A 14,792-nucleotide genomic window follows, 5' to 3' on the forward strand; every position below is an offset into this window, starting at 1 on the left:
CTCACTCACCCGCCCGGCAGCGCCCCCGGCACGGCAGCGCTCACTCACCCGCCCGGCAGCGCCCCCGGCACGGCGCCGCTCACTCACCCGCCCGGCAGCGCCCCCGGCACGGCGCCGCTCACTCACCCGCCCGGCAGCGCCCCCGGCACGGCGCCGCTCACTCACCCGCCCGGCAGCGCGGCGCACGTGAGCTCGAGCCCGCGCCCCGCGGGAGGGGGGTGGGCGGTCGGGGGGGCGTTCCGGGCGGGTGCTCCGGGCACCGGGCCCGCAGGGCAGCGGCAGGAGGAGCGTTCCGGTACAACCGGCCGCGATCGCAACAGGGGCCGCCAGGGGCTTGTGTCGCGCTCCGGCTCCGAGCAGAGCGGGAGGGGTTGGGTTCGTACCCGCGCTGCCCCCCCCGCGTGTCCCCTTCGCGCTGCGGCCGCGGGAAGTGACATTTTTGTTCCACCCGTGACCCCCGTCCATGGGGTTTGGCATGGTTGTAACTGAACGTGCCTGACATCAGGCTGAGCCAGACTATGGACAAGGCTCTTTCCAGCTCTGTTTCCTGCAATAAGGAAATGTCACAGGAGCCAAATGTGTGCTAGAAAATACGACGTGTTGGACATTAGGGATACGGTAGAGAACTACAATAGTAACATAATGCATTCTTATAGCACTTACATGTATTTGTAGCTCATAGGATAAAAAGAATCTCTGTACTCACCTAATCGAATTATCTCAATAACGTGGGAAACAGAGATGCCAGATCCTTTTAATTCAAGCCATATCCTGACACACTTGACAATGTGACATCTGGCAAGTTTCTCTAATTAACCCTCTGTTCAATTCAGTTACTGTCACCTCTAAATTAATTTTCTGGATTCTACAAATTAGGAGCATGAGAGGACATGTGATATATGCTACAAATGTGTTTTGCTAAAAGCTTTGCAAACATATTACAGGCACAGCTGAGCAGCCAGGTCTAACTGGAATCACAGCTCGCTGCTCTCCTGGTACCGCCAGTGACAGCCCGTGAGTTCAGACCCGCTGTCATGGGCTGCCCCACAGCCAGCAGCAGCAGCAGACACATGCATGTAATTCTTTCCAAGCTAATAAACAATGCAAACAATCAGCAAGGTAAATATGTGAAGTTACCTCATAATCTGCATGTCGTGGGTTTGTTTTATTCAGGTTATCTCCTTTGATATCCTGACCAATTACAAGTTTTTTAGTTTTGCACTCTTCTGTTTAAGTTTGTAATGAGGAAGAGCAACAGTTGCTATGCACAGCACGAAGGCAACCGGTTTTGTTAAAGGTACGCCAAATTTCTCTGATTTTCTTGCCCATCATTGATTCTATTGGCATACTTGACATTAGATGGGGCAGATTTTTCCATCATGTGAAGAATTTAAGATAATAAATCATTTTCTAGAAAAATATACTGTCATCCAACAACTCCAAGGAATGATGGAGCAGATTTCCTCAGCCTGCGTGACGCAGTGCGGCAGGCTTGATAATCAGATCACCTTCAACTTCAAAACCAATAAACTTACATTCTGGTCCCAGAGACTGAACCAGAAGTAAAGTACCACAGTAAGCTTCAGTCTCATAGTACATCTACAAATTCTTCCTAAAAAAATTGATTTTTTTCTTTAGGACTGTTCACAAATCTCTCTGTTGTGCCACCTAGAGTTTCAGTGACTATCATGATCAGCCCAGTTCCTATCTGGAGCCACAAGAGAACGTTTCTTATGTAGGAAAAAACATATTCAGGTCTGCTTATTCGAGAAAGAAAAACATCAGGAAGAAAGCTGTCTTGACAAACAACTAAAATTCAATTATATTTCAGAGAACGAGACATTTACAATTACTTTGCTTTGTGTAACACTATTGTTAATGTAAACAGTGATTAAAACACAAATTTCAATTGAGTATCTGTATTTGAAGAGACAGAAAAGAAAGAGTCAAAACCTGTCACAGAGGCACAGTTATCATGTAACAAGGACAGGTTCAAGGTGACTGGCAGACATGTCTACTCATAAAATAGTAACTCGGGCCACCTGGGGGGGCTCCTCTATTTTAAATGTTCGGTTAGTTCCACATAGAAAAATCAGGTCCTTCTCCAACAGAAAGATGACCGAATGCAGCTCCAAAACGCTTGGACTGAACTTGGTTTAGAAAGCACTCTTGGTTCCTAGGAACATGAAATGTTCACTTTAACGTCCTCCTCCTTGTTCTTCAATAATGTGATTTCTCTGGATCCCTCCACCTCTCAAGTGTTTCACTACAGTGAGGTTTGCAGATGGTGCATATGGAGAACAGGGGCGTGAGAGGACACAGTACAGAAACTAGTTATGCAGCTCAATCCAAGAACAGAAGGCACATCGGTATCACAGGCACAGTATAAGAACCTGAGGAGAAAAGTCTATGATCTGCATCATTTTCTGAATGTATCGATTTGCTGACAGGCCCTATCTCTTTGACTTTTCAAAAGCAGAGAATACTAGACACTATTAGAATCAAGAAAAAACAGGCAGCCAGATCACCTCTGTAACTTCTTTCAAAATTCATTGCCACCTTGAATGGGAAAAAGATGTCGAATGGGAGTTTCCAGTGCACTTGCGGCTGACCTCGTGGGGGCTCTGGCCATTCCGTCATGTCCGTGAAGGTAACAACAACCGCCAAAGGTACCGTGCTTGTGCTTAGGAACTGCGACAAGAAGGAAAGCACAGAGTTTAGCAAGCTTAATACAAAAGATACATCTCTCCTCGATGCTAATGGAGACCCACTGTAGGTGACTGGCAAGCCAAATGCCTTTAGGATGGTAGGAGTTAAGTGTTGCAGATATATATTTTTAGTAGAGTAACTCCTCTTTCCCAAAATCGATACTTCTCCAGTAAACGGAGGGCACAGGTCTCAGGAAAGATCAGCAGCTACCATGCATCATATGTTATAGATGTCCAGAATGGAAGCAGTGACTCCAGCTCTGCTAGAGCAAGCCTTCTACTCAGAGGAAAGACACATCAGCTAGTTGGTAATAAGAAGAGAGGCAAAGCTGGCTTTATTTTTTATAAAATTGTACTTTTTCTGTAAGACAAGATCACCTGGCCCTTTGAACAGGTGATTGCTGCCAGAAGCAGACAGGACTGCCACAAGATTTGATCCTTTCAAGAAAATGCCAATAAAATAAAGCAGGGACTTGATGCCACAATGAATTTATTTCTCACATTGTAGGATGTTTCAGAAAGGAGGCAGATTGGTAGGTCAAGTGGTAAAGATGGAACAGGGCACTGAACTTCTAAGGCCTCAGTTCCTTTCTGTTTCAGCAGAATGCTGTAAGACAATGAATAGGCCCGCTCCTTGAGCTATGCGGAGTTTCACGGTGAGCCTGGGCTGATTTAGGACCATGCTGCTGCCGAAAGAGCGACCTCACTGCCTGCCCTGGCCTCCCAGCTCTGCACGCTGACCTCAAGAAAGGGACTCCACTGGCAGCATCCCTTCTGTGCTTGCACTGGTTGCCAGTCTGTGAAACCACCACCTCATTCCTTCCCTGGAAACAATTTGGAAGATTGCCTTTAGAGCAAAGTTGTGCGGGAAGCATTCGAAAAAGCTCCAAGACAGAGTTAATTATTTTTAAGAGAAAAATACTGAGACTCCTGTTGGGGAATTTTTGTGGTAGCTCTCAAGGCAAATTAATAACACTTTTGTGCTCAAATATAAAAGAAAAATGTAATGAACAATGCATCGGGCAGAGTCCTACTGCAATACATGGTTCTATCGGGGTCTGCAAAGATGCGTCATGAGCAGGGCCCTTATATCCACCTGCACCAGCCCCAACCCCGAGAGCATCAGCATGAGCCTCCTCAGCTGGGTCCATTCCCCAGCCCAGCTCTGCTGCCCAGAGGTGGCCTCTGAGCCTGGGCCACTGAGCACCCCCGTTCCAGGGCCGCTACAACATATTTTACGAGGTGAACATTTTCTGCCATGTTCTTTTCATGTACATTGCAAGAAGGGAGGATGAAGAGGTACCGTGAGACACATCCAAACAAGTGATGTAAAACCTCATTTAGACTGAGTCTGAAGTTCACAGAGTGGTAGCAGATCAGACACTTGCCTGTCACACGGGAGCGCCATGGGCAGGTGTCAGCTGCTTCCCCTAAAGCCCTTGCAGAGAACTATAAGCCTTGAAATGAATGTGCTATCTGACCGGCTGTTGTGTCAGGAATCAAGCCTTGCACCGAAATGGGGTTCACTGACACGCTAGAAAAAGACTTAATTCTCGTCTGTGGACACGTTAGCTCCGCTTTCCTGCCAACATCATAGAATCACAGAACAGTTTGGGCTGGAAGGGACCCTTAAAGCTCATCTAGTCTAAACCCCCTCCAGCACACAGGGACATCCTCAACTAGATCAGGTTGCTCAGAGCCCTGTCCAACCTGACCTTGAATCTTTCCATCGTGTAATCTTCTCTTAGAAACCTGCTTTCTGGCTTACGACCTCTCCTGCTAGTTCTTCAAATCTGCTGCCATCAGCATTAGCTACCTGTTGGTGATTTCAGAACCCTCAGAGGAACAGAAACATCTTATTGCACAGATTAGCAGCATGCTATGGAGTCCGCGAAATATATATCAACTCACACTCCATATCAAGGTTTTAAGAGACAACTAGATAAACATGTAGTTACTGAACATTTGTAACTACAACTTTAAACTTTTAATTATGCTGGATATAAAGTTTGAGTCCTTAAGTGGCAGAAGATGGTTTGGGGTTGGAAAGAAGGCACCTTTTCCAGTTGTATGACTGTTCGAGGACAGTACTGGTAAGACCATAAAACCACCTTCCTCTATGGAGCTGTTAAATACAAACTCTTGCCACTGCAGCCAGATCACTGCTAAACTCAACTCAGTAATACCAAGATCATTTGATTCCTTAGTTCTTAAATAGTCTGTGAATCCCAAGCGGGTTTAGATTCCATACCTTCAGAGGCTGGCACTGATAAAGGTATCGTGCACCCAGTATCTGAGCTTGTGGGTTGGACAGGAGGCCAACCTTAGTCCACAATATCTGTATCTCCAGGGTCACAGGCACCATGCAACAGGAAGTACAATTCACAGCCTGAAAACAAAATATACCTCAAACACCTTAACATAGTATTTTAAATGTGAAAAAGGACCATTATCATCAAAGTCTAATTTTTTTTCAGCATAGGCGACAGAACCTGAATCAGTCATTTCAGCGCTAACCCCATAACTTCTGGTCAGGTCAACCACCCATTTCAGAGCTGTATCTATCCATTTCATTGTCATCTCATTTCCAAACGGAATTTATCTCAGCTCTACCACTTGGATTTTGCATTCTATTAGGCCATCTCCCAACAGATTAATAATTATTAAAATAGAATTTCCTCCGTAAGTACTTGGATCGCAAACTTTTACCTGTATTAGGTAACATATAAATATTGCTAGAAACTGGAAAATCAGAAAGGACAACAATAATAAAAGCATCAAATTAATAGGAATTAATCAGGTAGTTTTAGTTCTAGAAGGCTATCAGAAAGCTAGGTAATCATGACTGGATTCACTATTAAACTCCTTTTGCCCATTTAAATAGCAGGCACAGGATTCAAGAGATATTAAATGTCAAGATTTTTTTTTTTAGTGAGTATCCTAATGCTGCGAACCATAATATGAGTTACTGCTTACACGCTTTAAGACCCCCGAGAATCAGTGGATCATCACACAAAGAAAATAAGCCCAGGTAAACAAGCTGGTTCTTTTTTTTTTCCCCCATGTCCATGCTTCCCCAAGGCAGTATGAAGATAAGAAAGGAAAAATGTTCACAGCTGGTGGTTTTGCATTCAGATTACCTGCACACTGCAGTTCTGAATCAGAATGGGCGTCCACTCCTCTGCCTGGCTGGAATGAGCACTGCCAGTTATAGCGAGGTCTGCTCCGTCCACCCCCTGAAGAGCTTTGTGTAACTGCTGCTGGATGTGACTACAGTTATTTTCTTCCAGTGTTGGGGATAGGCTGGAAATGAGAAAATAACAACTTTGACAAAGTGATCTCCTGGACAGGGAAAAACCACTATCAACATCCTCCGTTCAGAAAGCGTATTACTTCTGCTCTTGTAATGAGTCAACAGAATCACCACAAAGTAGTGATATTAAATGGATACAGTTTCAATGCTCTCTGCAATGAGAAGGGAGAAGAAGAACACGGGAGGGTCACATGTGGTAAGGAAAACTGACAGCTGTCCAGTCATCTTATCACATCAGTGGCCATATGCCTGCCCTGTCACCAACAAAAGAATGATCCAAATCATCAACACAATCACTGAGGTTGCATTATACTTCACTCCTCAAATAAAAATTCCACTCTTGTCCAATGTGTTGCCAGACTGCAGTGTCAACATGTTGCGGAAAACCTTCACAATGTTCAGATCGTTCTAGAAGTCCACCCTCTCTGATATCCAAGTCCTGTTAGCGGTATATGAAAGACCTGTAGAGACCCATTGGTGACCTCAGGAAGGACCCAAGCTCCACAGCAGCATGTGAGACTATGAAAAATACGCTAAGTCAGTGCACGCCTCCCAAACGTGCCAGGAGGGGCGACTGCAGAGTGTGTTGTCACCTGAGCTTGCAGCCTGTCCTCATATTTCTTCCAAATTGTACTGTGTGTCTGAGCAACTGTGAGCAACTTCCATCACCTTCACTCTGTAAAACGCTCATCTGACAGGCTGCATGTCAAGAAGCCAAACGAAAGCATAAACAGACAATATTGGACACTCAGCTTGTATTTAACAACCCTCCCTCCCCACATTCCTCTTTATCCCCACCGCAGGACTGTAATTCGGTTGTGACCAAAAGGCCTGCTGATGGCTGCAATGTAATACTGAGGTACGTCCTCACAGGTAAAGGTACAATCTCAGAAGTCCAGACAGTAGAGTACCAGCAGTCAGTACACCCAGTGATAAATTAAACTTGACGGCAGAAAAAGGATACGTGCTGCGTGGCACCACTGTTTGCAGTCAGCAGTGGTGCTCCAGGGACGTAGCCGGGGTTTCCACTTCTAGGCAACGTATGAGAAAGAGTCCTGGTCTACGAAGAGGCAAAGGAAGGAAAGAAAGGAAGAGGAAAACATTAACACTGGTAAGATCCATTCTTCTCAGAAGATCAAATTCACATTCTCAAAAACTTAAATGTAACCCATTTTTTGAATGACCAAATATTATGCACTACTATACATCCATTATTTGTTTCCAAATCCTCTTTCTTACCTGGCAATATCATCTGCGCTCCAGGAGGTAAAAACTAAATGTCAGTGCCCTGAAATGTGGATGCTACCAGGACAGTTCTTGTGACAACAAATTCCTGTTGCTCAGCATTTGTCCCAAAGCAAGTGAACATACAGGGCAGTTCTACAGATGACCAGCAGAACAAACCCTGCCTTGACCCCGATTCTGAGTGGCAGTTTCCACTTCTAAGCTGTTTTATGGGGAGAACCTCTGAGGACAACCTCAGCAAGGTTGCACTGCACACTTATCAGCCCCTGAGGTCACTACTTATCCCACGTTACGTTGCCTCTATGGGACAAGGTTTATATGAACTCCAACACACGTTACTATTTCCCAGATTTCCACCTCCTCCAAAGTAACCCTTTTTTCCCTGCTGCACAGGCCAAGTTAAATAAGCACCTGGAATAAATTTAGAAACTTTGTTTGCAAACACTGAATGCCTCGGATACAGCACAGCTCCAACCCTTCCTTCACAACACTGTGCTGGTGACCCTGATGGCATCATCTCCCTTTCTCCCCCCACCAAAAAAAACCCCCAAAGCAAATAAAAAAAACAACAACAACAACAAAAATCGATAAAAATAATCACGCCCTTCAAGCTTGAGCCATGCAAGACTGCATGCTTGCACTGAGCTTGAATTTTTCTACTAATATGGTTTATTTGAGACCAGAGCAGTGTCCCCTCCTTCCTTTGATGACCAGCCGCGTCCCAGGGTTGTGGTACTACCACACCACAGCGACACTGCTCTAATCTTTCCACATCTCATCTGCACAAAACCGGGTCACAAACTACAGGCAACAGACTTGGCAAGAGCCCAGGAGAGCGGGGACACTGACCCAGAAGCGCAAAGTGAAGCGCTGCTGCAGAGCGGATCCCGAGCTCCCAGAGACGCTGCCGACTTTGAACCGCACAGAAACGCTCCGGATCCCACGTGTGCCACTGAATTCTATCTCATAGATCACCTGGAAGTCCAGTTCAGAGAAGGATCAGAGGCAGGGTCAGGTAACAGGGCCATGACTTTAAGCTAATGTTGAGCTGCCCAAACGAAAGAAGATTCAGATACCTCAGAAACAACATTGTGACATGTGTTGTCCTTCATGTGGGGCACTCCAGGTGCTGCCACCGCGGTGACCTTTACCTGGAGATAGTGAGCACATTAGCAATTAGCAGTTGTTTAAAAGGACTATGCCTTTCTCACTCTTTTCCACTGCTTTTCTACCCAAGTCAGATTTACCTCCTGCTGTAGCTGTGATCTGTGGGTACATCACCCTGCTACAGATGCCCATTTTTTTCTATGAAAACAAGCTACCTCCCTGACTCCAGCACTATCTATGCCCATTAGTTTAGAAATACATCTTTCCTTATATCCCTAATTTTTTTTCTATAATGTCACACTTTGGTCCAAAAAATTTGTCTCAGACACAGAACATTCCCATCCTCCGAAGTTCCCAACCCATGGGTATTACTATGAATGCCTAAGATTTCAGGGATGTTTTATTTCAGAAGCAGAAATTATTTTCATTACCTTCATGGACTGCACGATGGCGTCATTAACTGGGACCTGGGAAAAACAAACAGACCAACATACAACACCAAAAACCCAACCAGTTCTCTAGGTTTGCAAGTGCCTGAAGTCATGAAACTATCACTAAATAGAGCCTACATATTATATTGACAAAAACTTGTTTTATTCCAGATGCGTAAAACTTGTAATCAATTTGTGAAACCACACATATAAATCACACACATGATCCACAGAGGGCACTTTTAGAACATCAGAAGACACATTTTATTTTTGGCTCTGCTAATGACCCGCAGAATGCAGGTACTTTAAAACATCAGCATCTTTGATCCATTCCTGGAGCTCCCCCTTCTGGAAGCAAGTAATTACATCTGCTGCCATTTGAGAAAAAATTAAATTTTGGGCACAGTGACAAAGAAAGGCCAGAAAACACGAGTTAAATTTCATCAGTAGAAGACTTTATTACAGCTGCGTAGATTTAGATTTCCAATAGAAGGGTAAACTGAGCCATTAGCCTTAATAAGGTGTTAATATTTACACTGCCGTTTTATCTTGGAACACCAGAGAACTCTAGGAGGAGAGAGGAGGTATTTTCATGTTAGCATCCAGTAAGACCAACATGATGAACCCAGAACAATAAACTGGTTATTTTGAAACTATTGTCAGGACAAATAATGGAGAATTGATAGGGAATTCAATCTATGAATGTAAATAAAGCTAATATTGATAAGTGGCCTTCAGTGTGGTTTTAGAGATAACATATTGCGTAAAACAAATCCTCATTCTTTACTAAGAATGTGCACGTTGCTTGGTTGAGCAAGTCATGGAATGGATAGTAACACTTTCATAAACAGTCTTTAAAATGAGAGTTCTAGTTAAACCATTAAGACTATGAGTACTAATGAAGTACCTATTAAATACATTAAGAATTTGCTAATAACTGAAATTTCCTGGAAAGTAGTTTGAATTGAGGAATTATCACTGACCAAGCCGGTTTTAACAGGATTTCCGGCAAGAAGGCCTTAACAATCGGGAGATCAGGGATGACACACCAGATGATCTTTAGTTTTCCAGATAGCTGAAATTGGAATGGAAAGTCAAGCAAATACGATGTTGAGCAAAAGGAAGAAATGTGACACGCACCTTCAGCACAGAGAAGTCACGGTAGTAGGAGGCAGCATCCAGGGCTGGGTCAGTAACGCAGCTCTTGCTCAAGTTGGCAAAAATCCGAGTACAGCTCGTGCTTTTACTGTCCAGGAAGCCTGAGTTAAGACATGACAATGGATAAAACAGACATAAACCACCCCAAGAAATTCTTCCCCCTCTACTAACCAGCAGGATTTCCATCAACACAAAGTCCACTGGCTCCCATTTTTACTGGCTGTCTGAGCGTGCTCAGTACAGATGATGAATCAAAGCAGATCAGGATAGGATCACCAGCCTGAAAAGACAATTTGGAGAAATCACAAACAAAGTGACTGTGGAATGCCAAGGCCAAGTGCAAGGTGATGACAGCATCAGGGCACAGAAGCAAATTTATACTTCTCCTTAGTGTACACCCAGTTTCGCCTAAAGGGTTGTTCTAATTTTTAAACACAAGAAAACTAATCAGAAACTTTTCACACAACAAGGAATGAAAAGAGCAGAGAGATAAAATGGATTATAGGTAGAAGAATAAGAATCTTTCAATCTGGTCTCGTTAGATCTCATTACAGACAGCTTTAGTAAAAACGTATCTGCAAACAGATTGCTGTTTTCTTTCAACTCACCCGGTAAAAGGCAGAGAATGACGGCTGGACTTGCGATGATGCTAAGAAAGAGTGTCTGCCGTACTTCTCTAAAAACTTCACAAAATCAGATTCTTTAATATCCTGTGGCTGTTGGAAATAGTTCAGCTTTGCTAAAGGGTAAAAAACAGAAAAAAAAAAATCCACCGATATCAAATTTCTAGAAAAGACAGATCTAGGAAAAAGTAAATATTGTACCAATATTTTTAAAAGGAACAACTTTAGTAATGATAAGCTAGATAGTACCTTATATTAATTAATGCATAGGAACACTACTAATAGGCTAATATGAGATATGAACAAGATGATATTCAGTTTGCACTGTTTCATTGGAGATAGGTATCAATACACAAATGTGAGTTTAGAAAAAGCATGAAAACTGCTTAAGTCAACTATCTTAATATGTGCTCTAATTATTGTAGGATGCCCAAATTAGACACACATGACATTTCAATGACAAAACACTACCAATGTGCGAGTTCACTAAAAGTAACATTAAATAGATTCAAAATAATTAAGGGTGGTACACACAAATAGGGAATAGGCATTCTTAAAAAAAAACCAAACAAAACACACAGACTTTCTATGGGTATCCCACGGTGATGCCCTCCTGACCCAGTGGTATTCGGTACAACTACAGTGCTTTAATATATTAAATTATTACTGCTAAAACACTAAGTCATAAAATGGCAAATTATTAAGAACATACTATATAGACTCACCCTAATGGACTTGTTCAAACAATAAACTTTTTAATACATCAAAATAAAATGTCTTACAGAGTTCGAGGACTACAGATCACACCAACAGGAGTGAGTGGCAGTATCCTCACCTATAGTAGTACCAAAAAGAATTCAGGTAGTCTGGTAGGTTTGGGGGAGAAAAAAACAATCAAACAAACAAACCAAAAAAACCCGAACTTAAGGTCTCAGTGTAATTCTGCTGTTCGAGGGCAGAGCAGATTCTCAGATGTACAGAGCAGCAAGCAGAAAATAAAAGGGTTTTTATATCTGAATATATCATTAGTCAATCAGTCAATTGAATCTTTCAAGGAGACAAAGACCAAAGGAGTATTAAGCTCCTACAAGGTTCACAAAAACAGGTGCACAGAGCAGCTTTCTTATTGTTCACTTGACGGTACAGTCATTAGACTGGAAAAGAAAACATTGGTAGTTGTGCTACTCACAACCTTTTCTTTGGAAGGCAATTCTTTATGTATGCTTCCATTATTGAAGCTGAATACCTGCTAATGCAGTGTAACAACATTACATGATGCAAAATATACTTGAAAACTGGAAGAAAAGGCCTTCTGCAGCAAACTTCAGACATTCAAACTGCTTTAAGTTTTCAGAGGAGAGACATATTAATATAACTTGTTCATAGTGTAGTTTGCTCAAGAAAAAACTCTAGCTACTAAAGGCTATTTGATCTTGTAGAAAAAGGCAAAACAGAATTTCAGACAATTTAGTTCATCTGAAACCAGACAAAATTAAAAAACAAACCAAAGAAACAAACAAAACCACAACCAAAACGAAACAGGAGTCAGGCTTGTGGACAACAATTCTGGTAGTTTTAAAATGCACTCATATTAGTTCTTAGAAGTGGAAATAGCATCAAGATTATTTTAATAACTTTTCTCTAGTCTTTGCAGGTATCTCGAGGAACTAGTATGTTAAATGGGAATGCTTTTAAAAGTACTTTAAGTAGTTTGAAAATATCCAGTATTTCCAACTGTGCCTGAGAACTGGTCTCCTAAGGCATTAATTGCCAGTTGGACCAGCAAGGCCGCCTGACTCAGCCAGCTACGTGATCAGAGAGATCTGTTAGGGACACGGTGACCAGTCACACTGCTCCATTTGGTATCAATACAGCCTAAAATTAGTTTAAGACATATGTGGAACTCCACTCTTAGCACAACACAGCGAAAAGGCAGAGCTGGGAAAAATTGCAAAAGGAAGAAAGGGCCACAGAGGGCACCAAAGAAAGAGGAGATTGGGTGTGATGAGCTATCAAGATTAGAGGAATGCCAGACCTGTGAACAGCTGTCAGATGGAGAACAACAGTCTGAAAAAGTAGAAAAATAAAGCAATTGAAGGATGGCAATAGCCAGAAAAACAGGTAAGAAAGATGACTGGGTAAAGCAAAGGATGTTCTACACTTCAGAAAAGACAGCTGAAATAGAGTACTGCAGTCAAGAAAGAATGAGGACAGTCGCAGAAAGAGCAATTAGTAACAAGCAGAGGGAGTAAAAACCTGCAGTAAAACCTGCATCTTTCAGAAGTATCATAAAGAAGTATCAGCAAAACCTGAACACCACTCTGGTATCTGCTAGCAATGGTTTCAATGAGGTGAAGTCAACTTGTGCATCACAATCTCTGTTACTGGCCACGGTAATTCATGAGGTTCAGAGCCCCCTGGAGAAGGCTGGATTGTATTTCTGGCAGCGGTAGCTCCTGTCACCATCCACCCTGGAAAGGCTTCTTCCCCAATCAGTTAATGAGAACATATGTGTTTCTATATTTCCTTGGGGTAGGCCAATGGGGAAAAGGCTGTTTCTGCCAGAAAACTTTATCATCCTTCAGGTGATCCCAAATAAAGTCTTTCGCAGACGTTCTTCCAACAACAAGCACAGAAAAGGAAAATGCCATGTGAGCAGTGAATTCTGTTGTGTGCTACACCTCATGTACACATGCAATCAAATGTCTAGGGCTTGTTCAGGGGGCCTGGTTGTGTGATAGATACAGGGCCCAAATATTAAATGGACAGAAAAATCTGGTGCTGTCAATATGGACACGGATGATCCTTTCGATGAGATCTCAGATACAGAAGCAATTGATGAAGGCTGATTTGTGTTAGGCAGAGAGACCCTACCCTTAAACTGAGTGCAATGATCTTTTTTCTTGTTTGCCTTTGGTGATGGGACTCTGATTCATTACGGTCTCTCTGGAATTATAACAGCCCAAATAATTAGTAACAGTTATAACGTGTTAAGTTTAAAAAAAAAGAGATTCCCTAAGCAGAGGTAACCTATGAATTAAACGTGCAGAAAGAAAGGTCACTCACGGTCATCCAGCTGCACACAGAACAGCAAATCACGTCCACCAGGGACAGCAACGATATCAGTAGCATAAGGGGTGTTACTTCTGAACACGAGTGATTTCTCTACACACACTTGGCTCACAGACCTGCAAAGACAAGAGCCCGTCCAGCAGACTGTTAAAGAGGCTATTCTTGCATCACTTCATATCTTACATTACCAAATGCCAGCAAGACAACACAGTACTACTTTTCATCATCTTACATGAGTTATTGCAGAATTTGCATTGCTAATCAATTACAGAAAGCCTCTCTTGTCTCTATTTATATATTCAGAAATCACTGTGAAATTCTGGAAGTAGTAAAGAAATTCAGTGTCCATCTGTTATAGCTCCTCTTGGTCCTCCTCACAACTGCAACCTGCAGAGACAGGAGCCACCCGCAGATTTTTGCTTTCCAGCTCAAACTGTCTCGCTTGCTGAGAGCATCTCACAGTCTATAATCGCTTTACTGTCTCTCAGTTGTGCATTAAAGTTCTTTTTCCCCCGGGCTCCCTCACTCCCGCTGCCGGCCGCCTCCGCGCAGAGCCGGGCTCGGCTTTGCCTGCGCCGGTGAGCGCTGCCCGCGGGAAACCGTTCCCGGCCCGGGGCGCGGAATCGGCTGTGACCCCGAACCGCAGGCGGCCAAACCGCGGTGCCCGCAGGTGCCCGGTCCCTCTCTCGGCCCGGCCCCCGCTCACCTGCTGCCGCCGGAGCGGCGGGACGCGGCGGGGCCGCGCAGGCCGGAGGCGCCGGGCGGCCGGTGGCGGTCGGGGCGGCGGAGCGCGGCGCGGGCTGCCCGCGGGCGGCGGCGGGGCGGAGCGGCGGGGCGGCTGCGGCGGGGCCCGGCGCCGGGGCGCTGGGCGCCGGAGACCTGGGCGCCGGCTCGGCCCGAGGCCGCGTCCTGGCTTCGAGGAGCGGCCCGGTGCGCGGCCCCCGTCGCGAGCTCGGCGGTGGCTGCCGGTGCGGGGCCGGGGCCGGGCAGCAGCGCCAGCAGCAGCGCCAGCAGCAGCGCGCGGGCCCCGCTCATGGCGTCGCTTCGTCGCCAAGAAACGCGCAGAGGCGCACGCTCCGGCGGCGCCCGGCGGACGCGCTCGGGGTCAGCCGAGGAGCTGCGGGGCGGGATCCTG

At 44.5% G+C, this 14,792-nt stretch overlaps 1 protein-coding gene across 3 annotated transcripts; it reads right to left on the minus strand.

Annotated features, from left to right (window-relative positions):
- Nucleotides 1-651: 651 nt before the first annotated feature.
- TCTN3 (tectonic family member 3) lies at nt 652-14,775 on the minus strand. Of its 3 annotated transcripts, none has more exons than XM_065638804.1 (13): nt 14,364-14,775; nt 13,652-13,773; nt 10,571-10,701; nt 10,134-10,242; nt 9,945-10,063; nt 8,805-8,840; nt 8,343-8,417; nt 8,116-8,241; nt 6,986-7,081; nt 6,615-6,712; nt 5,849-6,011; nt 4,960-5,097; nt 652-2,691 (listed from the first exon to the last, which is right to left on the minus strand). In XM_065638804.1, the coding sequence occupies exons 1-13, from the start codon at nt 14,690-14,692 to the stop codon at nt 2,470-2,472; spliced, it is 1,764 nt and encodes a 587-aa protein (XP_065494876.1). In that variant the 5' UTR covers nt 14,693-14,775; the 3' UTR covers nt 652-2,469. The 3 variants fall into 3 exon arrangements, with proteins under 3 accessions (XP_065494876.1, XP_065494877.1, XP_065494878.1); XM_065638805.1 differs by lacking the exon at nt 14,364-14,775 and adding an exon at nt 11,368-11,420 and having other exon boundaries at nt 13,652-13,734; XM_065638806.1 differs by lacking the exons at nt 13,652-13,773; nt 14,364-14,775 and adding exons at nt 11,368-11,420; nt 12,621-12,659.
- Nucleotides 14,776-14,792: the final 17 nt, after the last annotated feature.

Source organism: Caloenas nicobarica, chromosome 7, assembly GCF_036013445.1.
Source record: "Caloenas nicobarica isolate bCalNic1 chromosome 7, bCalNic1.hap1, whole genome shotgun sequence".
Taxonomy (NCBI): Eukaryota; Metazoa; Chordata; class Aves; order Columbiformes; family Columbidae; genus Caloenas; species Caloenas nicobarica.